General features: G+C 53.8%; 2 protein-coding genes across 3 annotated transcripts in view; one reads left to right on the forward strand and one right to left on the reverse strand.

Moving 5' to 3' along the window:
• Nucleotides 1-1,303: 1,303 nt before the first annotated feature.
• FAM131C (family with sequence similarity 131 member C) lies at nucleotides 1,304-11,888 on the forward strand. The gene is made up of 6 exons (XM_081017569.1): nucleotides 1,304-1,411; nucleotides 5,270-5,388; nucleotides 6,565-6,661; nucleotides 9,136-9,318; nucleotides 9,930-10,040; nucleotides 10,612-11,888. Exons 1-6 carry the CDS (start codon nucleotides 1,390-1,392, stop codon nucleotides 10,893-10,895), a joined length of 816 nt encoding a protein of 271 aa, XP_080873695.1. The 5' UTR covers nucleotides 1,304-1,389; the 3' UTR covers nucleotides 10,896-11,888.
• An 812-nt stretch (nucleotides 11,889-12,700) lies between these two features.
• The window catches only part of CLCNKB (chloride voltage-gated channel Kb), a 34,373-nt gene continuing 24,447 nt past the window's right edge, over nucleotides 12,701-22,626 (reverse strand). For both annotated transcript variants that reach the window (XM_081017379.1, XM_081017380.1), the window contains 11 exons: nucleotides 22,241-22,342; nucleotides 20,848-20,932; nucleotides 20,412-20,585; nucleotides 20,140-20,209; nucleotides 19,707-19,817; nucleotides 18,289-18,502; nucleotides 16,779-16,912; nucleotides 15,451-15,551; nucleotides 15,219-15,302; nucleotides 13,390-13,476; nucleotides 12,701-13,003 (listed from right to left, as the gene is read on the reverse strand). In XM_081017379.1, coding sequence (XP_080873505.1) covers nucleotides 12,956-13,003; nucleotides 13,390-13,476; nucleotides 15,219-15,302; nucleotides 15,451-15,551; nucleotides 16,779-16,912; nucleotides 18,289-18,502; nucleotides 19,707-19,817; nucleotides 20,140-20,209; nucleotides 20,412-20,585; nucleotides 20,848-20,932; nucleotides 22,241-22,342 — 1,210 coding nt within the window. In that variant the 3' untranslated portion in view covers nucleotides 12,701-12,955. The remainder of the gene's footprint in view (nucleotides 13,004-13,389; nucleotides 13,477-15,218; nucleotides 15,303-15,450; nucleotides 15,552-16,778; nucleotides 16,913-18,288; nucleotides 18,503-19,706; nucleotides 19,818-20,139; nucleotides 20,210-20,411; nucleotides 20,586-20,847; nucleotides 20,933-22,240; nucleotides 22,343-22,626) is intronic.

The following is a 22,626-nucleotide window of genomic DNA, read 5'->3' on the forward strand; positions in this document are numbered from 1 at the left end:
AATACCCTGCTGGCAGCAGCTCTGCGTAAGACTCGGAGAGACTCCCTGCCTTCAGTCCCGGAAAGCTGCTGCCAGCCAGTGTAGACAATACTGAGCTAGATGGACCCAATGGTCTGACTCGTGCCAGAGGTGTCTGCAAACCTGACATAAGGGCTGGCAGCATCAACCCTGCTGGGTGGGAATCCCTTGCAGATTGCTGTGCATTTGTAGCCGTGACCAGAGGAGGAATGACTGCAGGGAGCAGTGCAGAGAGAAGAAATGCCATGGTGCATCTGCTGCAGCACAACTGGGTGCCTTCGTCTGCCTCGGCTGCAACAAAACATGTCTCTCTCCCACATCAGTCTCTACAGCCACAGCAGGAGCTATAACTCTCCAGTGGGTTGACTTCACACCTGAAGGTGCACTCTTTTGTTGTCTCCTGAGACAGATGGATGCCAACCAACTGAACCATTCACCCTCTGTGCCCTGGCCAACGTGCATGCATGCCCCGGGCACCAGCAAACTATGCTACGCCACTGCCCTTCACACAAACACACCCCAAATTGAGGGGACTGCCCCCTTGCAAAGTTGATGGACGTTGCAATTCAAACATTTTGTGTGCAATGTTTCTTGTGATCGATTATGCGCCCCCCAATATTTTATTAAAGTTAGCACCCCTGCTGGCGAGCCACTGCTGCCAGCCCCAGGAGGCAATCCCAGGGCTCATTTCCAAGGCGCAAAAGCTCCCTCTCCTGACAAAAGGGGTCCCAGCTGGTAGTTTACACAGTGAGTCGGGGTTAGAGCTCCAGGCAGACGGGTGTCTATCCTTAGGTCCTTGCTTTGGACTGCAGTAACTTCGGGGGCAGCTGCTTGTTCACAGGTGGCGCTGTTCTGGCGACTTCGTCGGGAGTCGCGGAGCTGTCGGGAGTCGCGACGGGTGGCGGCGTGGGAACCGCCGGCAGGATGCTAATCCCGGCTCATCTGCTCAGCGGAGAGCGTCCGGCTCCCGCGCACGCATTTCAATGGGTCTACTCTGAGGAGCACCCAAAGCCCTCGCGCCTGACCCCGGAGAAGGAGGAGGCTGCTGCTGTTGCGCGGAGGCTTTTCCGGCGAGGAAAGCGCTTTCCCCTCCGCCCCCGCCTCGGGGGTCCCCGGCGCCCCTCCCCGCCTTCAAGGCGGCTTCGTCGGAGGCGCGGCGATCTCCGCCCCGAGGAGCGCGCGGCGTCGGGCGGCTGGGCTGGGCTGGGCTGAGCGGGTGGGGGCGCCGCCCCTCGACGGAGGCAGCTCCGCCGCCGCCGCCTCGCTTCAGGCGCCGCCGCCGCCGCCGCCGGGAAAGGAGCGAGGCGGACGCGCGGGCGGCTCCGGGTGCCTCCTCGATGCGCCCCGGCGGGGAGGGCAGCGGCGGCCGCCATGGGGTCGTGCGTGACCAAAGGTGAGCCTCTCCGCCGCCGCGCCGCCCAAGGTCAAGGGGGAGAGGGGCTCCCTTCCTCCGGAGGGGCGCCCGCCGGGGACGAATACGCAAAGCCGCCGCCCTTGGGGACGGGGAGGGAGGGCGAGAAGGGCCCGCTCCTCTCCCTCCCCATCCCCGGGACGCCCGGGCTGGAGGGGGAGGGGGCGCGCTGGGCTCACCTAATCCGCCCCCCACCCGCTTCTTGGCCCGCGTCTGTTGCGCTTCCTTCCGCGCGGCTGCTCAGCACCGGAGGGACCAGAATCGCGCCCGGCGGGGGGAGCCTGTTGTTATTTTCCTCACCGCCCGCCCCTTCGCAGTCGCTGGGAAGGGAGACGCTTGGAATACCTGAGGTGAGGCAGGTCCTGGGTTCGGATTCTGCCTCCCCGTCAAGGCCCCTGGAGAGACACGGGAGGGGGGCAGCCAGTGGGCTGGAGAGCACGTGGACTGGTAGGAAACAGGACCTGAGGAGCCCTGGCCCCCTGCTGCCCCCTCCCCCCCAACCATAGCTGTCAACTTTTTCCTTATCTTGCGAGGAATCCTATTCAGAATAAGGGAATTTCCCTTAAAAAAAGGGAAACGTTGGCAGCTATGCGCCCAACCCAGAGCAGCAGCAGCTGGGATCTCCCTCCAAATCCGGAGACACGCCCCCACATCCATTGCCAGCCCCGCTAGCCTTCCTGTTGCTGCCAGCTGAGATGGCTAAATGGGGCCTCCACACCCAGGAGCAGTCTACCTCTGCACAGCCGCAGTTGTGGGTTTCTAGGGAGGTACCTGCTTGGTCTCTCCAGGGAAGGAGGAAGCTGGGCTAAATGAACCCACCATGGTCGGATCCAACAGGGCTCTTGTTTGTATTTTACACATGCTCAGTAAAGGTAAAGGGACCCCTGACCATTAGGTCCAGTCACGAATGACTCTGGGGTTGTGGCGCTCATCTTGTTTTATTGGCTGAAGGAGCCGGCGTACAGCTTCCGGGTCATGTGGCCAGCATGACTAAGCCGCTTCTGGCGAACCCGAGCAGCGCACAGAAACGCCGTTTACCTTCCTGCCAGAGTGGTACCTATTTATCTACTTGCGCTTTGACGTGCTTTTGAACTGCTAGCTTGGCAGGAGCTGGGACCGAGCAACTGGAGCTCACTCCATCGCAGGGATTCGAACTGCCGACCTCCTGATCGGCAAGCCCTAGGGTGGGATCCAAGCTGGTACTGGGGATCAACTTAAGATGGGGACAAAGCAGATCCCTAGGAGCAAGAGGCCTCTTGGAGTGAGCAGCCGTGAGTGCCAGCTTTTGACTCACACAGAGACCTTCCCCAAGCGTGGGGGCTCTGCTGGTTTCTTAAGCAAGGGAGGAAACTTGCAAAGCAGGAGGAAGACTGTAAGCTCAGGGACTGTGCTTATGACATGGGAAGAAGGCCGTGTAAACAGAGGCTTAACGCCCAGGGAAGTGGGAGATGTTCAGAGCGGCAACGGGGCTTCTCTGTGTGCGATTCTGTGATTCCATCCCCTGCCGGCAGCTGATTTCAGCTTCTCTTGTTTGCACCAGACTGTCTGTGCTGAGACTGTTGAGACAAGGGTGAGGAGAGACTGAGAAAAGCAGACCTGGGGAAAGAGGGAAGCTCAGGGAAGATTCAAATCTTCAAATCAAGGCAGCTTTGGCAAACTGAGTGAGGTGGGGTCATGGCAGTGAAGGAAATAGCTGCTCTAGGCAAAGATGGGATGAAATGGAGCGAGCCCTCGCTCCTTTCTGCAGAGCAAAGGACCGAAACAGGCTCTGTTGGAAATCACTGAGGACTAGAACCTTACATTTAGCGCAGAGGGGGCGTGATGGCGGAGATCCTCAGCTCCTCCAAGCCAAGGCACTACGGAACAAGCCCAAAGGTCAAGCTTTTGGCGTTGACTTACAGAGCCAGTCCTGGGCACATGAAGGCGTAGCAAAGAAAGGTGCCTCTCAGCATGTGCAAAATGCCAACCTCCTCCCTCCCTCCCTGACCACCACTGTCTGGGATTAGTAGGTGGTGGGTCCTGGCAGGCGCCCTTCCACTCCCCTCGCGCCCCTTTAAAGGTGTCTGGTGGTGCCTGCTGGTTCTCAGTCGCCACTTTTGTCCTGAAAGGAGCCCCCCACTAAAAAGGGGGGGGGGTTGATCCACGTAGGCGCCTTTCTGAATGCAAAAAGAGCAGCTGCAGAATAGAGCATTTGGGTTTGTCCTGAGTCCCCCTGGCTCCCCGGCTCCCTGCTGGAAGATGCGTCATCCAAACCCATTTGAAGTGTGTTTATTTCATTGCCTCGGATGTGAGGTGACTCAAAAATTTAAGGAACAGGAGACCTGCTGGATCCAGCCAAAGGCCTCTGAGCCCAGCCTCCTGTCCTTGTGGCAGCCAACCAGAAGGAAGACGACCTGAGCATAACGCCAGCGCACTCCCAGCTTGCGATTCCTCGTATTCAGACTGCCGGATTAGATCATAGCCATAACCTTTGGCAGCTGTAATCCTCCTCTATGAATTTGTCTAATCCTCCCCCCTCAAAAAAGCCATCTAGTTTGGTGGTTATCATTGCCTCCTGCTGGGGTGAGTTCCATTGTTGAAATCTGTGCAGGGCATCCTTTTTATATGTACAGTGGTACCTCGGGTTAAGTACTTAATTTGTTCTGGAGGTCCGTTCTTAACCTGAAACTGTTCTTAACCTGAAGCACCACTTTAGCGAATGGGCCTCCTGCTGCCGCCGCGCCACTGGAGCACGATTTCGGTTCTCATCCTGAAGCAAAGTTCTTAACCCGAGGTAACCTGAAGCATATGTAATCTGAAGCGTATGTAACCTGAGGTACCACTGTATTATAATAATAATAATAATAATAATAATAATAATAATATATTTATACCCCGCCCATCTGGCTGAGTTTCCCCAGCCACTCTGGGCGGATCTCCCAATCGAGTGTTAAAAACAATACAGTGGTGCCTCGCAAGACGAAATTAATTCGTTCTGCGAGTTTTTTCGTCTTGCGAATTTTTCGTCTTGCGAAGCACTGCACCTCTTCAAGCAATGCACCCTGGGTATTAACGGTTTTAAGAAAAAGGAAAGAAACTTGCAAGACGTTTTCGTCTTGCGAAGCAAGACCATAGGGAAATTCGTCTTGCGAAGCAACTCAAAAAACGAAAAACTCTTTCGTCTTGCGAGTTTTTCGTCTTGCGAGGCATTCGTCTTGCGAGGTACCACTGTACAGCATTAAATATTTAAAACTTCCCTAAACAGGGCTGCCTTCAGATGTCTTTTAAAGATAAGATAGCTGCTTATTTCCTTCACATCTGAAGGGAGGGTGTTCCACAAGGCGGGTGCCACTACCGAGAAGGCCCTCTGTCTGGTTCCCTGTAACCTCACTTCTCGCAATGACGGAACCGCCAGAAGGCCCTCTGAATCTCCCACCATTCAGCTTCTCTGAGTGACCCCACTGGGTCCAAATGTTATGAGAGAGGGAGGGGGGAAAAACATTTATTTCTTACTCAATACCAGGCATAATCTTATATGTTTCTATCATGAGCCCGCACCCCACGGCTCTTCTCCCCCCCCCCCAAGCTAACAAGCCCCCAAACCTCATAATCTTTCCACCTGGGGGAGTTGCTCCACCCCTTTCATCATTTGGTTTGCCCTTTTCTGAAACTTTCCCCAGCTCTACAATATTCTTGGTTTGCACTCTCCCTGCTCGAAAAAAACCTCTCCCCAGTTTTGTGGAGAAGCCTGGGGGGGTAGCAGGGGAAGGGGGGGGAGGTCACAGCAGGACAGCCCCCTCCAGAAGGCTCTTCTGCCCCCCAGAAGCTCTGCTGATCTTTTCTTTCTGCTCCTTCTTCCAGATTTCCTCGCAAGTGCCCACAAGGACCAGGCTGTTGTCACCCCTCAGCTGGAAAGCCCCCCTGTTGCCCCACAAGAGAGCCATGGCCTTTCCAATGCCCCAGAGAAGGACGGCAGCGAGGTAACTGCTTTTGGCATGACCCATCTCTCTCCCGTGGGAATGGTGGTGGCTCTGTGGAGCTCCTAGATTTCTGGTCTCCTGTACCTGCACTGACTGGCAGCAGTGGCTCTCCGGGGTCTCAGATGGCCCTACCAGGAGATTCCAAGGACAGAACCCGGGCACCTTCTGCATGCCAAGCAGGTGCTCTTCCTTTGAGACATAAGAAATGTCCATATCCTGAGTCAGACCGTGGGATCCCATCTAGCTCAATACTGTCCACACTGACGGGCAGCGGCTTCTCTGTGATTTCAGGCACAGGCAGTTTTCCCCCAGGAGATGCTGCCTGGGATTGAACCCGGGACCTTCTGCATGCCAAGCAGGCGCTCTACCTCTGAGCTATGGCCATTCCTGGTGCCAGAGACCCCGAAAGAGCTGCTGCAAAACAGAGCAGGCAGCGGGGGGGCAGATAACTTTCTCTTTTGCCTATATATTTTTTTTTAATAATATTTATTACTTTTCCAAAAAATTTAAACACTAAAAAAAAACAATACAATACAATACATTAAACTAGCAAAACAAAACAAAAACAATAAAATAAATCAAACAATTTCATTATCCCATCTTTCATTCACTTATTTCCACGACCTCCTCACACCTCCCTTTTTGTATTCCACTTCTGTTAATTATTTCAGCAATTCCTTTCCATCTTCCTCTGTTTTCTATCCTATAATTATCTTAACTCATTCTAACCTTATTTTTTCCTTTAATACTCTATTAATCTATTTATACTTAATTCCTTATAACATTTCTACTAAAGCCATGTAACTTCATTCCAACATTTTTCTAACATTCATTAATTTTACAGTATTTCTGTAAATAATCTTTAAACTTTTTCCAATCTTCTTCCACCGACTCTTCTCCCTGGTCTCGGATTCTGCCAGTCATTTCCGCCAATTCCATATAGTCCATCAACTTCATCTGCCATTCTTCCCGGGTGGGTAAATCTTGTGTCTTCCAATATTTTGCGATGAGTATCCTTGCTGCTGTTGTTGCAAACTTTCTCTCTTGCCTAAGGTTGCTTCCTCCACCTAAAAGCAGGTGATGCACCTGTCAGAATGAAACCACCCCTTTTCCCAGTCCTGCTCTTTCACTCCCCCCACTCCTGACCCCCACTCCATCTGTTTTCTCTTCTTGCAGAAATGCTTCAAGCCCTCTGGCGGGCTCCTCTCCAGTGGAGACACCGGCGTCCCCAGCACCTACCACGTGACGGCCCTGGCCACCTCTTCCCTGGGAGGTAGGTACACCTGCTCTCCCCCTCGCACCCTTGACTTCCAGAACTGCACCATGTGTCCTGCTTCTTCCAGGCTCTGGCCCTCTCTCTGTTTCCAAATGTGCTCTTCAGAACATCTCTGGAAAACCAATAATAATAATAATAATTTATTACTTATACCCCAGCCACTCTGGGCGGCCCCAACAAAATATTAAAATACAGTAATCCATCAAACATTAAAAGCTTCCCTAAACAGGGCTGCCTTCAGATGTCTTCTAAAAGTCTGGTAGTTGTTGTTCTCTTTGACATCTGGTGGGAGGGCATTCCACAGGGCAGGTGCCACCACCGAGAAGGCCCTCTGCCTGGTTCCCTGTAACTTGGCTTCTCGCAGGGAGGGAACCGCCAGAAGGCCCTCGGCGCTGGACCTCAGTTTCCGGGCTGAACGATGGAGGTGGAGACGCTCCTTCTGGACTGAGGCCGTTTAGGACTTTAAAGGTCAGCACCAACACTTTGAGTTGTGCTCGGAAACGTACTGGAAGCCAACCCATAAGCAGGGCAAGACTTTAGCAAAACAATTCCACACGCATCCTTTCCCTGTGTCCCTAGCTCTGCTACTTTGGAACAAGGCATTTTCATTTAGCTGTCATGGCCAACGGCTGTTCCTGCACCAATTCTCCAGGAATAGCATTGTCTCCTCCTCTTTTTTTTTTTTTTTTTTAAGCAATCTTAAGTTTCCCATCGTTGCATTTCCATGCCCAGGAGTGCTTCACCTGTTGGATTTTTGGCTGCTGGCAAACTGTTCATAGGGGCCTGCTAGAAGCAGAGAGAGAAAATACCCACTTAAAGAGGTGTGTGTGGTTTGTGTTGAGAAAATGGTCCCGAGAGACGCGAAGGAAGACATGAGGAAACAGTTCCCGCTATGCTGGATCACAATATAATTGGCTCATTGTGAAAGAGCTGGATGTCAACACTCCTGCCTTCTCGGGCCTGGGAAAGCACCAGCCCACAAAATAGAATAAAGGTAAAGGGACCCCTGACCATTAGGCCCAGTTGTGGACGACTCTGGGGTTGCGGCGCTCATCTTGCTTTATTGGCCGAGGGAGCCGGCGTACAGTTTCCGGGTTATGTGGCCAGCATGACTAAGCCGCTTCTGGTGAACCAGAGCAGCGCACGGAAATGCCGTTTACCTTCCCACTGGAGCGGTACCTATTTATCTACTTGCACTTTGACGTGCTTTCGAACTGCTAGGTTGGCAGGAGCAGGGACTGAGCAACGGGAGCTCACCTTGTTGCGGGGATTCAAACCGCCAACCTTCTGATCGGCAAGTCCTAGGCTCTGTGGTTTAACCCACAGCACCACCCGCATCCCTTTTTAACCAGAATGCGGGTGGCAGTCATAAAAAACAACAACCCCTGGACGGTTAAGCCCAGACAAAAGCAACTATGGGGTTGCGGCACTCATATCACTTTCAGGCCGAGGGAGCCAGCATTTGCCCACAGACAGCTTTCCGGGTCATGTGACCAGCATGACTCAACCGCTTCTGGCGCAACGGGACACTGTGACGGAAGCCAGAGCGCATGGAAACACCGTTTACTTTCCCGCCCCAGCAGTACTTATTTATCTACTTGCACTGGTGTGCTTTCGAACTGCTAGGTTGGCAGCAGCAGGGACCGATTCTGAAACGTGTCGGGCATAGCCTGTAAATCCTGTCGTATAGCAGGCAGTTGTGTGAATCCCTTCGGGAGTCCTGGGTATTACTTGCTTCCAGGGGCCCCTGTTGGGACTTTGGCATCTGGATCACAAAGTCACCCAGCACCCTTTCCAAGGGGCCTAGACCACCACCCCTTTTCTGCCTGCCACCACGGCAATCCCAGATTTGCAGACCCTGCGTCCTCTTGGCTCGTCCTCTCACAGTGCAGCAGGGGGAACAATGTGACCGAGTCCCTTTTGGTGCTGTTCTGAGTTCTGCTCCGTTTATTTCTGGCGGGTGCCAGCTTGACGAGGCAGGTGGGTTGCTAACCACAGAAAGGCTGAAATCTGCTGTTCTCCCTTGCAAGCAAAGATGTGTCGGGCCGAAGGAGACGCAGAACGCAGTCATTTTCATCCAATACGTTTATTGCACTAGCCAAAGGCGATTCCTTGCAAGGTAGCAACCTACAAATATATGGTGGTTTTTATGATGTGTTTTTATCTTGCGTTTTTATATTGTGAACCACCCTGAGATGTACGGTGCGCAAAATAAATAAATGTATAGAACATACATTCATCATATAAGCCAGGCATTAGTAATATGAGGAAAGCAAAATCGGAATTACTGGCAGTGAGCTCAGCTTCCGATTTAACCTTCCAATCTACAAAACAGTATTATTGTACAGGGCATTTGTTCCCATGGAAACCTTCCTGCAAGGCTCTCAGTGGGGCTGGCATAGATTCCGTCCCTCTGTTCCCAAGTGTGCTTATTGTGCCTCCTCCATCTTTGCTGCCCCCCACCACCACAGGCCTCGTCCAGAGCATCAAAGACCACGTCACCAAGCCCACAGCCATGGCCCGTGGCCGTGTGGCCCACCTCATCGAGTGGAAGGGCTGGAGTGCTCCGAGGATGGGCTGGGAGCAGGCCCTGACGGAGGAGGAGATCTACGCCGACCTCACCGATGAGCTGAAGGAGGCCTGGTTTGCAGCAGGTCAGCAGTGGGGCTGGGGTCTTGCAATCCCATAAAGGAGGCACCAGCTTAAGAACCATGTTCAACTGATGCTGTCTGGGGGCTGGTGTCCTTGGGGCGCTGAGAGGTCCTGCACCTCTCCTCTGAAACTGCTCATGAAGGCTGCTTGCGTACACTTCAGAAGAGGAACTGTAGCATGTCAAGGGGTGCTGGGAACTGTAGCTGTCTGTGAGGGATCTCCTCTCAGCTCCCAGAATTCTTTGGGGGAAAGCCATGGCTGTTAAAAGTGGTGTTAAGAGCTCTTTAAATGCATGGCACAAATGTCACCTTTTTCAAGCATCCCGGAAGAGGAAATGGCAGTAAATTTTGGCCGAGTCTCCCTGCTATAATCCAGGCAGGAACCGGGTGACGTAGTCCCAGCTGCAAACCAGCCCTCAGCTTTGTTCCCAAGAAAGCCGGGACGTTCTAGATCAGGAGGGGCTCCCTTTTGGGGGGTGGGGAAGGTGTGAGGTTTATTTAGGCTAAGCCTGGCTTGCAGCTTCATTCTCCCCAGACCTGTGAGGGTCCAGGGAGGGGTGGCATGCGCCGGCTGCTTCCCTGACATCTTCTGCCCTCCGCCTTCCCCTGCCCAGGTGTGGCTGAGCAGTTTGCCATTGCCGAAGCCACGCTGAGCGCCTGGTCCTCCCTGGACGAAGAGGAGCTGAATTATGGGGGGCATTCGCAGGAAGGCCCCCAGCTCCAAGGTAACTTCCAACCCACCTCTGGTTCTCCCCATTTTTTTATGTTGTTTTTTTTGGGGGGGTTGCAGCCCACCATAGTAGACCCAGTGAAATTAATGATGCTAAGTTAGTTACGTCTGTCAGCTTCAATGAGCATTGGGTCTCTCCATCCTTGGAGGCTTTTGTGAAGCGGTTGCTTCCACTTATCATTTGAGGATGCTATTGTTCCAGGTAGCCCTTGCTTCACCCTGCCCCCCCAATGCTCTTGAGTTTCCCCTCCCACCATCCCTCACCATTGCCCCTGCTAGCCGAGGCTGAGGAGAGTTGCACTCACAACATCATTTGTTGGGGGGGGGGGCACAGATTCCCCATCCCTGATACGCAGGAATCTGCCTTACATTGAGTCAGGCCACTGGTCCATCTAGATCAGTGTTGTGTACTCTGACTGGCAGCAATGGGTTCAAACCCTACCTAGAAATGCTGCCGGCGGGGATTGAACCAGGGGCCTTCCACAGGCAAAGTAGGGGCTCCCTACCCCTGAGCCACAGCCCCTTCCCCAAATTTAATTAATAATAATAATTTCTCCTCCTTCCAGACCTGAGAGGCCTCTATCTGCCGCCAGGGACCTTTCTCCTCACCCCGCAGGGCACAGGGAGCCCCTCCAACTTGGATAGCAGCCTCCCAGCCTTCTCCCTCTCCAGCTGCAAGTCCCCCCTCCCCACTGGCTGGAGCACCCCGATGGACAGTCTGGTGAAGGCCTTGCCTCAGGAAGCGGGGCAGGAGAGCCCCGTGGGGTCCGTGTGGCTCCAGCGCAGTAGCACCTCCCTCCGATACGTTGACAGCAGCTCCCTCTCGGAGGATGAAGTGTTCTATAACTAGAGGACTCTGGAGGGAGGGCAGAGGCTGGGCTGGGGGGGCTTGTGTCAAGGGTTCCACCATCACATCCGGTGGGCGTTCCTGAGCGTTTGAGGAGGTTCTTCAAATTGTGGCACCCTTGGGTGACGTCTGCTTGCTCGAGCAAACCGCGAAAGAAGTCATGACAGTTGAATCGCTTCAATCATACATTCCTCCTATGGGTGCACCCCGCCCAACACCTCCCCCCAAAAAGCTGTTGTTGCTTTTTTGGTGGGTATAATCTCACTGCTAGGTAAAAGTTAAAGGGACCCCTGACCGTTAGGTCCAGTCGTGGCCGACTCTGGGGTTGCGGTGCTCATCTCACTTTATTGGCTGAGGGAGCCGGCATACAGCTTCCGGGTCATGTGGCCAGCATGACCCAAGCCGCTTCTGGCGAACCAGAGCAGCGCACGGAAACACTGTTTACCTTCCCGCCAGAGCGGTACCTATTTATCTACTTGCACTTTGACATGCTTTCGGACTGCTAGGTTGGCAGGAGCTGGGACCGAGCAGCGGGAGCTCACCCCGTCACGGGGATTCGAACAGCCGACCTTCTGATCGGCAAGTCTTAGGCTCTGTGGTTTAACCACAGCGCCACCCGCGTCCCAATCTCACTGCTACAGCCCTTTTATTTAAACTGAACTTCCGGGGCCGCTCTGTTTACTAGCCCCAGGGTGCCTGGGTTTGGCAGGGGCAGCCAAGAAGGCCTCTCAAGATGGCAAAGGCGTTTCGGGCCGTGTGCCCCACTCCCATCTTCCCACGCCTGCGAGAACCGCCAAACGGCCACCTTCCGTCTGCTTGTTTGGTTTGCAGAACGAGATTGGGGCAAACCCCTCACTCTTTTCCTCCAGGGGAGTCTGCTTGGCCGGCTGGGGGGAGATACCTGCTTTGAGGGACCTCGTTGCTCCTCCACCCTACCCCACACACCCCAGCTCACTGTGTATATTTGTAAATAATAAAAGAGATATTGCACAGAAATTGCCTCCCTGTAACCAGAGTGTACTAACTGCTGGAAAGAAGCTCAGAGCCCTGTTGCAACAAGGGACAAGCTGGAACATGGGCAGAGGAAGGTGACGGAGATGACAAAGGGCAAGCCATATGAGGAACAGTTGAAGGAGCTGGTTATGCTTGGCCTGGAAAAGAGGAGACTGAAAGGAGATACGAGAGCCATCTTCAGACATCTGAAGGGCTGTCACATGGAAGATGGAACAAGCTTGACTTTTCCTGCTCTGGAAGGTAGGACTCCTACCAATGGCTTCAAAAAAGGAGATTCCAATGACACATCAAGAAGAATTTTCTGACTGTAAGAGCTGTTTCGACAGTGGAATAGGCTCCCTTAGGAGGTTGTAGACTCTCCTTCCTTTGAGGTTTTTAAGCAGAGGTGAATAGCCATCTGTCATGGATGCTTTAGCTGAGATTTCTGCGTCATTGGGGGGGGTTGGACTAGATGGCCCTCGGGGGTCCCTTCTAACACTACAATTCTATGAGGGAAGCAGGGACCAATTTATATGTGATTCTTTTGCACTTTAAGCTGTTCTTGCTGGAAATCGGCTCTGGACAGGCTTTGATTGCAAAGGAAATGTCACCATACAGCTCCCTCTTTCCCTTGCCCAGAGGTGGCACTCCTAGGAGCAGGAGGTGGTATTTAAAAATACAACACGCCCCCCCCCATCACATTATTCTGTACCACCCTGAAAACCACTGAAACACCCCCACTCCATAAATTCAGGTGGTGAATTTGGGGGTCCATTTCAACTCAGCCCAAATATTAGCACAGACCTTCCATCATATTGTAAAAAATAATAATAGGGTTTTATATTTTTCAGTTGTTTAAAAGTTTCAGTTGTTAAAGGTTTCAAGACATCCCAAGAGCTTATACTCCTCTCCCAGACCTCCCCACCCATCCTCATTTGCCACCGACGGTGTGAAAATACATCTTTAATTTGCTCCTGACACCAGGTAACATTCAACAGGAATCTCCTTCCATCGTGGTTTCGAATCCCCGCGTGGTCCTCTGTGGTCTTAATTGGGAAGGACGCCTCTTCTCATTTTGCTGCTTTGGGATTTGCCAGGTCTTCGATGGCTTTCCTCACCTGAAGGAAAAAGAAGGAAGGAAGCTGAGAGCTGGATGGGAAGTGGGGTGGATGTTTTCACACTGCAATCAGCCTGGAAGGGGTTTAACTGCCCTAGTTTCCTGCAACCCCTGATGAGGAACTGGGAACTCCTTCCTCAAGAAACACTTATTCCTCCTGCCTTTCTCAGAAGCACTCTGGGTGTGCTGTAAGCTGTTCTCCCACCAACAACCCTTCGAGGTAGGTCAGGCTGAGAGCACGACTGGCCCAGAGTCACCCGGTGTGTTTTGCGGCTGAGGGCACGAGGGGATTCGAATGCAGGTCTCCCCATTCTGCAGCTCTCTGAGTTTAGGATCCAGCCCCATCTTCTCCCAATCTGCCCCGCTTTAAGAGTGCCAGCCAGCTACCTCGTTCCTGGAGACAACGCCAACCACCTTCCCCAGTTGCGTGACAAAAGCTCTCTGAAGGTTCAGAAGCTCAAAAAGGTTGTGCACCTGTGGGGAGAAAAATGGGGAGGAGAGAGATGGGGGAAGGTCAGGATGGTGATGTGGGGTAAAGGTAAAGGTAAAGGGACCCCTGACCATTAGGTCCAGTCGTGGACGACTCTGGGGTTGCGGTGCTCATCTCACTTTATTGGCTGAGGGAGCCGGCATACAGCTTCCGGGTCATGTGGCCAGCATGACTAAGCCGCTTCTGGCGAACCAGAACAGTGCACGGAAACGCCGTTTACCTTCCTGCTGGAGCAGTACCTAGTTATCTACTTGTACTGGTGTGCTTTCGAACTGCTAGGTTGGCAGGAGCAGGGACCGAGCAACGGGAGCTCACCCTGTCATGGGGATTTGAAACGCCAACCTTCTGATCGGCAAGCCCAAGAGGCTCTGTGGTTTAACCCACAGCGCCATCTGTGTCCCAGGATGTGGGATAACCCCTGCCTATAGCTCCTTTAACAAGGCTCCTTGCATCTTGATAAGCCAGCCCATTTCCCTGGTGACAGCAGCATCTTACCTTACCTCTCTCGCCCTGACCTAGCCACTGTGATTGTAACTCGCTCTACGTGGGGCTGCCCTTGAGACTGACCCAGAAACTCCAGTGGGTGCAGAATGCTGCAGCGAGACTCCTTACGGGGTCTTCGCTGCGAGATCACATTCATCCGGTGCTATACCAGCTGCACTGGCTCCCGGTGGAGTACAGGATCAGGTTTAAGGTGCTGGTTTTAACCTTTAAAGCCCTATACGGCCTAGGACCCTCGTACCTACAGGACCGCCTCTCCTGGTATGCCCCACAGAGAAACATACGGTCTTCAAATAAAAACATCTTGAAGGTCCCAGGCCACAGAGAAGTTAGGCTGGCCTCAACTAGAGCCAGGGCTTTTTCGGCCGTGGCTCCGATCTGGTGGAACGCTCTGTCACAAGAGACCAGGGCCCTGCGGGACTTGACATCTTTCCGCAGGGCCTGCAAGACAGAGCTGTTCCGCCAGGCCTTTGGCCAGGGCACAGCCTGACTCCCTCCCTCGGCAATCTTCGCGGAGCTCTGGCCCAATGGTTGCCAGTGGCTTGAATTAATTAATTTTATAATGAATGATTTTAGAGTGTTGTTTGTGCTGTACTTTTGTACTGTTTTATTGTTGTTAGCCGCCCAGAGCCTGGCTTCGGCTGGGGAGGGCGAGATATAAATAAAATTTATTATTATTATTATTATTATCTTGTGAGAACCGCATGCGCACACAGAGAATGCGCCCTTTCCTTCACAGGAGGAGGTAGGATCCTCTTCCACCCTCTCAGGAACCCTGCAAGGTAGGCTGGAGGAAGGGCCCAACGGCCAAGAATTCACAGCTGTGTGTTTTTTCCTTTTGCAAGAAGCAGCCCCACAAAGGCTGTGGAAGGAAAACAAGCCTTGGGAGGCAGGCCTTTCCCCTCCCCAAAGGATCTTTCTCTCTGTAATAAAAACCCCCTACTTCCACACACACACCCTCTGCCCTGGCCTCCCCCCAAAGACCTATCCAGACCTTTCGCCCTGTTTCCCAGGGTGGGAAATGTGCCCCCAGGGTACAGAACGCGAAGGCAGCAACAACACCCCTCCCTGCCATTATTCTCCAGCAGGTGACATTTGGAGGTAGACTCCTCCTGGGCATGGAGGCTCCATTTCACTGTAAACAAATAAAGGGGTGTGCCAGAGCCCAAGAGCACTTCCTGCCATTCTTCATCTGATAACCCTCGCCTGTCTGCCGGCCATTTACCTGGTGTAGGGACATCCATGGGGAAAGCTGCAGGGTCACTGGGCTGATGGCGCAGGATCCTTCCAAGGTCTGGGCAGATGAAGGCTGCAGGAGAGAGTGGGGGGGAATAAAATCTTGCAGGGTGTGGCAATTGGGTGGTGTGGGGCCCATGCAACTCTGGCTAAAGCTGCATTGCAGAGAGGGTGCTGCCCCCCTCCCCCCACACACAGCAGAAGGGGGGCTTGTGACCCACCTCCTCCCCCTGTGCCTTGTGGGGCAAGTTGGCATCATCCTGGGTCTGGAGGAACTTGATCAGCTCAGATCTCTGGATCATCCCCAGCAACATGGCTGTCTCTGCGGGCGAGAGGAGGGAGAAAGAAAAGGCCTTAAAAGGGCTCGACTGCAGGATCAGGCCAAAGAGGGTCTGTTGAGCCCAGCACCCCAGGAAGAACATGAGATGGGCTGGATTAGGCCCGCCTTGGTCTAGCTTCCTTCCCCTCAACAGTGGTCACCCAGCTGTGCCTGACTGGAGGCCCACCCGCAGGACCCCACTAGGGATGCCCACTGGTCCTGCAACAGCATCCTGCCTCCCATAGTGGAATCCTAGAACTGTAGAGATGTAAGGTGCTCCCAAGGGTCATCTAGTCCAACCCCCTGCAACACAAGAGGTAGAATCATAGAATCATAGAGCTGGAAGAGACCACAAGGGCCATCGAGTCCAACCCCCTGCCAAGCAGGAAACACCATCAGAGCACTCCTGACATATGGTTGTCAAGCCTCTGCTTAAAGACCTCCAAAGAAGGAGACTCCACCACACTCCTTGGCAGCAAATTCCACTGTCGAACAGCTCTTACTGTCAGGAAGTTCTTCCTAATGTTTAGGTGGAATCTTCTTTCTTGTAGAAAGAAGAGAGCTAGGTCCCCTCCATCGAGGCCTATGCTGAAACAAGGGGGCAACTCCTGCTGTAGATCTCTTCATGGACTGTGTCAGAGGTGTCTGGGTACGTACCCTGGGGCCTCCTGAGCATGGGCAAAGAGCAAGTCCCAGCTGCTTCTCAATTCCTGCTGTTTCTCCCCTTCTGTCTCATTTCCATGCTATGGTTTCCCCCAAAAAGTGAGTGAGACTGACACTGGCCAGATAGGCAGAAGCCTCAGGTGGGCCGCTTTGGCCAGACAGGGGCCTCGACACCCCCACAAAGCGGGAAGTGAAATAAAGCCCCAGGCCCGATGCCACAGGGAAGGCCATTGGGGTTTGGGAAATGGCGGGAGGGGAGAACCAGGGCTTCCTCCCCCCTCAGAAAACCCATTAAGTCCCAGTACAGTGGTACCTCTGGTTGCGAACAGGATCTGTTCCGGAGGCCCATTCGCAACATGAAAAGAGTGCAATCCACAGTGGTGCGTCTGTGCACGCGCGGGTTGCGATTTGCCGCTTCTGCGCATGCGTGTGACGTCATTTTGCGCATCTACGCATGTGCGAGCGGCGAAACCCGGAAGTAACCCTTTCCGGTACTTCCGGGTCGCCGCGGGACGTATCCTGAAAGAACGTAACATGAAGTGGACGTAACATGAGGTAGGACTGTACCAGCATTGTCCACCACCGGGTACTCGGAGTCGTCTGTCGAGGTGACCGTGCTGAGAATTTCCTGGAAGGTGGCATCCCTGGTCAGGTAGACAAATTTGGTGTTCATGAACTCCTCTGTGGTGACCTTGTAGGAGCTGCAGGCGGGAGAAAGTGGCGTCAGAATGACCCCAGCAAGAGCCCAGTAATGGCAGAGCAAAGATTCCCAGAGGGTCTGCAGGCTGCTAAAAGGCCTGTGAATTGACAGCATGCACACAGCTCCCCAGTAAATGTGTGCCCTGCCCTGGAATATAGGGACATAGGAAGCTGCCTTCTACAGAGTCAGTCCATCTAGCTTTGTAGTGTCCACACTGGTCGGCAGCAATGGCTTTGCAGATTCCAACCCGACCTGGTGATACCAGCAGGGATTGAACCCGTGTCATGGACTGGTTGGTGCAGAAGAACAGTGGGAGGAACCAGCTGAGGAACCCCCAAGGGTCAAAGGCTCAGAGCCTGGAGATTGGTGGTGGGGCGATGATGAGTGGTCACAGTGAGAAGACAGGGAGGAGGAGGTGTCGGAAGCTGAGGGTTTAGTGAGCTGGGAGAGTCTGTGGCAGAGAGAAGTCATGAATCAGAGGCAGAAGCTGAAGCAGAAGCATGGGGCGAGGGAGGCCAAGAGGCAGAGATGAGTTAGGCTGGTGAAGAGTCACCGGTGTCTCCCTCTCCAGCTGTGGCAAGCTCCCAACTCTCCCCTAGTCTCCCAGAACCAGAAGAGGCATGAAAGGGGCAGAGGAGATGTTGGTCTCATGCAGGCGTAGTCTCCGATTCCTCGGAAGGAGCCCTGGAAGAGGAGCAGACCTAGATGGTTGTGGGGAGGTGGGGACTTTTAGTCTCGGCAACTGATTTCGTGGAGTAAGACCTACAGCATGGGTAGGCAAACTAAGGCCCGAGGCCCAGATCTGGCCCAATCGCCTTCTAAATCCAGCCCGCGGACAGTCCAGGAATCAGCCTGTTTACACATGAGTAGAATGTGTGCTTTTATTTGAAATGCATCTCTGGGTTATTTGTGGGACATAGGAATTGTTCATTTTTCCCTTCAAAATATAGTCCGGCCCCCCCACAAGGTCTGAGGGACAGTAGACTGGCCCCCTGCTGAAAAAGTTTGCTGACCCCTGATCTACAGGGAACGAGCTGCTGTGCGAAACAGGCCAGTCCCTCAGCCAAATCCGTAAAGCGTTCACTCCCAACTATTGAAATGTGTGATTTACCAGCCAACTCACTTCGCGACAACCTTGCACCTTCCGCTTGCAAAGCAGACTCTTTGCCCCTGAGCTACGGGCCTTCCCGATATGCAAAGCGACATAAGGCAAGAGAGACTCTGAGCGTGGGCAGAGTGTCCTTTCCCTCATCAGCAAGCAGCACGTCTGAGAAAGCTCTTGGGATGCCCCTCAAAGTCCCGGGAGTGGGAGGGCGAGAAGCAGTGTCCCCACCTGCTCCCCCACACCCTGCGACGTGGGAGGGGGTTTCACCTCACCCAATGTGCCTGCTCCGGATGCGCGGCAGATAGGGCAGCTTCTTGACGATGATGGTGCCGTCGTAGAAGGAGGGCTGGAATTTCTGGGCGATGGCGTTGGCGATGAGCACGGCTAGGATGACGGGCAGGATGTGGGCGATCTGCCCCGTCATCTCGAAGGCCAGCAGGGCCGTGGAGAGGGTGTGGGTGACCGAGCCAGAGAAGGCTGCTGCCCCTGGAGGGAGGAAAACAGAATCTAGAGCAAGGGTTGTCCCTGAAGGGGGGGGTCCTGAGGCACGCCGGCGACTCACCCTGGGCGTGGGTCCCTTGTTAGCCGCCCCGATTCCTATTCCAAGTCCCAGAGCTGAGCTGGCTGGGGTCTGCATCTTGCTTGAAGAGGATGGCATTCCGCACCAGAGCAGAGGAGCTCAGTGGTGCGGAGGACAAGTCATGAATCGAACACAGCTCTGTCCTCCAGCCCTGCCTAATGGCAGAGCTGGCCCTCCTCTGTGCTGGTATCGCACCGGGATTAACGGTTGTGGCCTCCCCATGCAACACGCCCCCCCAGTGTGTCTGAGCTGCTTAGGACTCCAGGGATTCCAGGTTCGGTTTCCTCCGAATAAAGGTCAGCAGAGACTGTGGCGTCTTCAAGATACAGTCATACCTCGGGTCGAAGTTGCTTCAGGTTGAGCGCTTTCGGGTTGCGCTCCCCGACAACCCAGAAGTAACGGAGCCCGTTACTTCCGGGTTTCACTGCTCACGCATGCGCAGACGGTCAAAACGACGTCACGCACATGCGCGGAAGTGCCGAATCGCAACCCACAGAAGTGCAGTCGCGGGTTGCGTTCGCTTCGGGATGCGAACAGGGCTCCACTGTATACGGTTCTATTCACATATATGTATGACCTATGGAGGGGGGGGGGTCACGGCATCCGAAGAAATCTTGCTTCTCCATTTGTTGCCATTTTTGATCCAGCACAGAGCAAGCAAGTCCCTCAGTCTCTGGCCTCCAGCTCAGCTCCCTCACACCTCTCTGGGTCTTGTTCTCCTACCTAGCAGAAAGGTGGGGGGGGGGTGGAGGAAAGGCCCACCTTGGAGCCCAGAGAGCCCCACCCCTCTTGCAACCTGGCCCGTTTTTGCAGGATGCTGATGAGGACATTTCAGTGGCCGGCCAGCTCCTCTAACCTTCCCTGTATACCGGACCCCAAGAATTGGGAGAGGAACCACAGGCATCCTCCAGACAGATGCCCCCTGCAGAATTGTAGTGAACAGAGGCGCTTACTGTCATCGCAACCGTAAGTCCCTGGGGTGGAGGGGAAGGGGCTGTGTGGCAAAGTTGGCAAGTGTCTGCCAAGCCGTAGTTGCCTAGACCTTTGGCTGACGTGGCTTATTGGCTTGCCCTGTAGCAAGTGCCCACCCCACCCGCATTGCAGACTCACCTGCCAGTGCGTAGCTTCCAGGAGTGATGAGGCTGGAGCCCCCCTCCGATGAAATGCCCTGGGGGAAGAGGAAGGCGGCAGTTTCTCCCACCAGGCGCCCGAGCGCAGCTCCTGTCATGGGGGTGGGGAAGGAGGAGGAGGACGACGAGGCAGAAAGAAACCGGTTGCATCTCCGCGACAATCCTTTCCAGACCATGTCTACACTGCACGCTCAAACTGGTTTTGAACTGGATTAACTGTCATGGAGATCCCCTTCTCCAGCCCGTTTGGTACTTGGCAGATGAGACCAGCGAAACTGATCCTGCGTTTACCTGTGGTTCCTGCACTGCAGGGGGCTAAACAAGGTCACCTTTCCAACTCTCCAGTTCTTTGATTCCATGACCCAGTATGGAGGGGGGGGTCATCTGATGCAGGGAGATGGGGGGGCACTTACCATAAACAAAGACGGGCATGAAGTACCCAGCGGGCATCGGCATGGTGGTGGCCAGGATCAGCATCCAGAACTGTGAAAAGAGCGAGGAAAAGTGAGGCCGAGGGTAATGGCTGCTTGCTTTCAGACAGCCTGTGATGCCACAGCATGCCTGAGAACACTCCAACTCCTGAGGGTGAAAGCACCGTAACAGAAGTGGGAGGGGAGTCGCCTGAACCCTTCCTCCCTCATCAGAGAGCCCCCCCCCCCGTGTGCTTCAGAAGCAGGCCAGGTACCTTCATGAACAGGAAGACGGCCAGCGTGCCAAAAATGGTGATGTTGGGGTCCCACCACTCGAGCCACAGGTTGTGGGTGTCGACTTGAAGGGGCCTGGCCAGTGATGCGTTTTGGGAAAGGGCGCTCCAGGTGTGGTTGTCAAGGAGGGAGGTGAGAAGTTCCTTCATGCTCAGCTACAGGGGAGGAAAGATGGGGGTCTGGAAGGGCTGGCGCAAACAGGAGCACAAACGCCCACCCACCCTCCCCCTTTTTGTCTGTGAGGGGGCCGGTGGGTTCCTCTTTCTGTGCCACCAGACAGGTTGGCCTTTGGCCAGTTCACTGGCTGTTATCAGTCCTGTGGGTGCCACCTGTCGTTATTCAGCAGGGAGAGGGTGGCACTCTGCATATGCTCCAGTGTGCTCTGTGCTGGGAAGGAGAGCGATACCCAGTATTTACCCTAGAGGCCATGAACTGCCCCAGGCCCGATGGGAAGGTGATGGAGGAGAGCAGGAGGGCAACCAGCACCGAGTAAAGAGGTTTCCTGGAAAAAGGTACCAGAAACAAACAGACAAAAAACTAGGGTTACTTTTCAGGATTGAAAACAAAAGGCAGGGCTTCCCTGCCCAAAGCTAACTCTGATGGCAGACCAGCAAGTCACACACAGCTCAAAGCAAAAATAGAAATGATCATTTGGTGGAGGAATCTGTACATTTTCCAGGCATCACAAAGCTCTTCCACCAGGCAGAAGGTGCTGAGGATTTCTGTGCCACTTGAAAGCTTGCATAAAGGTAAAGGTAAAGGTACCCCTGCCCGTACGGGCCAGTCGTGACCAACTCTAGGGTTGTGCGCCCATCTCGCTTAAGAGGCCGGGGGCCAGCGCTGTCCGAAGACACTTCCGGGTCACGTGGCCAGCGTGACGAAGCTGCTCTGGCGAGCCTGCACCAGCGCAGCACACAGAAACGCCGTTTACCTTCCCGCTATAAAGCGGTACCTATTTATCTACTTGCACTTAAGAGTGCTTTCGAACTGCTAGGTGGGCAGGAGCTGGGACCGAACGACGGAGCTCACCCCGCCACGGGGATTCGAACCGCCAACCATACGATCGGCAAGTCCTAGGCGCTGAGGTTTTACCCAAAGCGCCACCCGTGTCCCGAAAGCTTGCATACAAGGGAGAATATTTTTTTCTCGGGGTGATGGAGGAAGTAATAATAAAATGTTGGTCCATCTCTACCATGGGTAGACAGACTAAGGCCTGGGGGCCAGATCCGGCCCAATCGCCTTCTAAATCCGGCCTGTGGACAGTCCGGGAATCAGCATGCTTTTACATGAGTAGAATGTGTGCTTTTATTTAAAATGCATCTCTGGGTTATTTGTGGGGCATAGGAATTCGTTCATTCCCTCCCCCCCCCCCTCAAAAAATATAGTCCGGCCCCCCACAAGGTCTGAGGGACAGTGGACCAGCCCCCTGCTGAAAAAGTTTGCTGACCCCTCTACTGTCACTCACTTTTAAATACCTTGTGCACAATATGCTTTTTTTCTATACCCTGCTCATTCTGTTCCCAAAGCCAGAATATATATTTTTTTGTAATCCCTATGTCATGGAAAACCCAAGAAGACCCCAAATATGTGAAAGGAGAATGTCAGCTGCTACGATTTATTTGTGCTTTCATGGAACATTTATCGCCCATGCAACAACCAGGCGAGGCAAACTTCTGTTGTTCCCGTTTTGCAGAGTGGGAAACTGAGGCTGAGAGGCAGCAGTGTGTTCGAGGCCAGTCGGTCGGTCCTTGCAGGACCTCACCCCGCATGCCCCCCAGCGCATGGCCCCCACTCCCAAGGTATGACTTACTCCTCTGCAAGCAGCTTGGCTGTGAAGCAGTTCCTCCGGACGTAGCCCAGGAACCAGCGCTGGCAAAAGAGGTAAGCACAGCTCACCACCCCACAGACTGCGCTGCAAAAGAAACAGGGGAGGGAGGGAGGGAGGTTAGGGTCACTTTGGCTGCTGGGCACACAATACCCCTTCGGTGTCACCCCCACCCCACCCTAAGGCTGCACTGCAAAGAAGGAGATGGGTCACATCCACTCCCATACATTCAGAGCATATTTCAAGCACATGGTGCCCCCATGAAGGACCCTGGAAACTGTACTTTCCCCCCAGAAGCCTTGACACGGTTATAAGAATTCTAAGGTCTCAAATATAGAATGAATGTTCATAAATGTACAAGGCAAACACAT

The sequence above is a fragment of the Podarcis pityusensis genome (assembly GCF_964106645.2).
Source record: "Podarcis pityusensis genome assembly, chromosome: 8".
Taxonomy (NCBI): Eukaryota; Metazoa; Chordata; class Lepidosauria; order Squamata; family Lacertidae; genus Podarcis; species Podarcis pityusensis.

Excerpts from the sequence above, each read along its gene's own strand:
- FAM131C (XM_081017569.1), top strand. The coding sequence starts at position 1,390 with ATGGGGTCGTGCGTGACCAAAG. Across the intron at positions 6,662-9,135 it reads GGCCACCTCTTCCCTGGGAG|GCCTCGTCCAGAGCATCAAA; the intron begins GTAGGTACACCT and ends CCACCACCACAG. Across the intron at positions 9,319-9,929 it reads GGAGGCCTGGTTTGCAGCAG|GTGTGGCTGAGCAGTTTGCC; the intron begins GTCAGCAGTGGG and ends TCCCCTGCCCAG.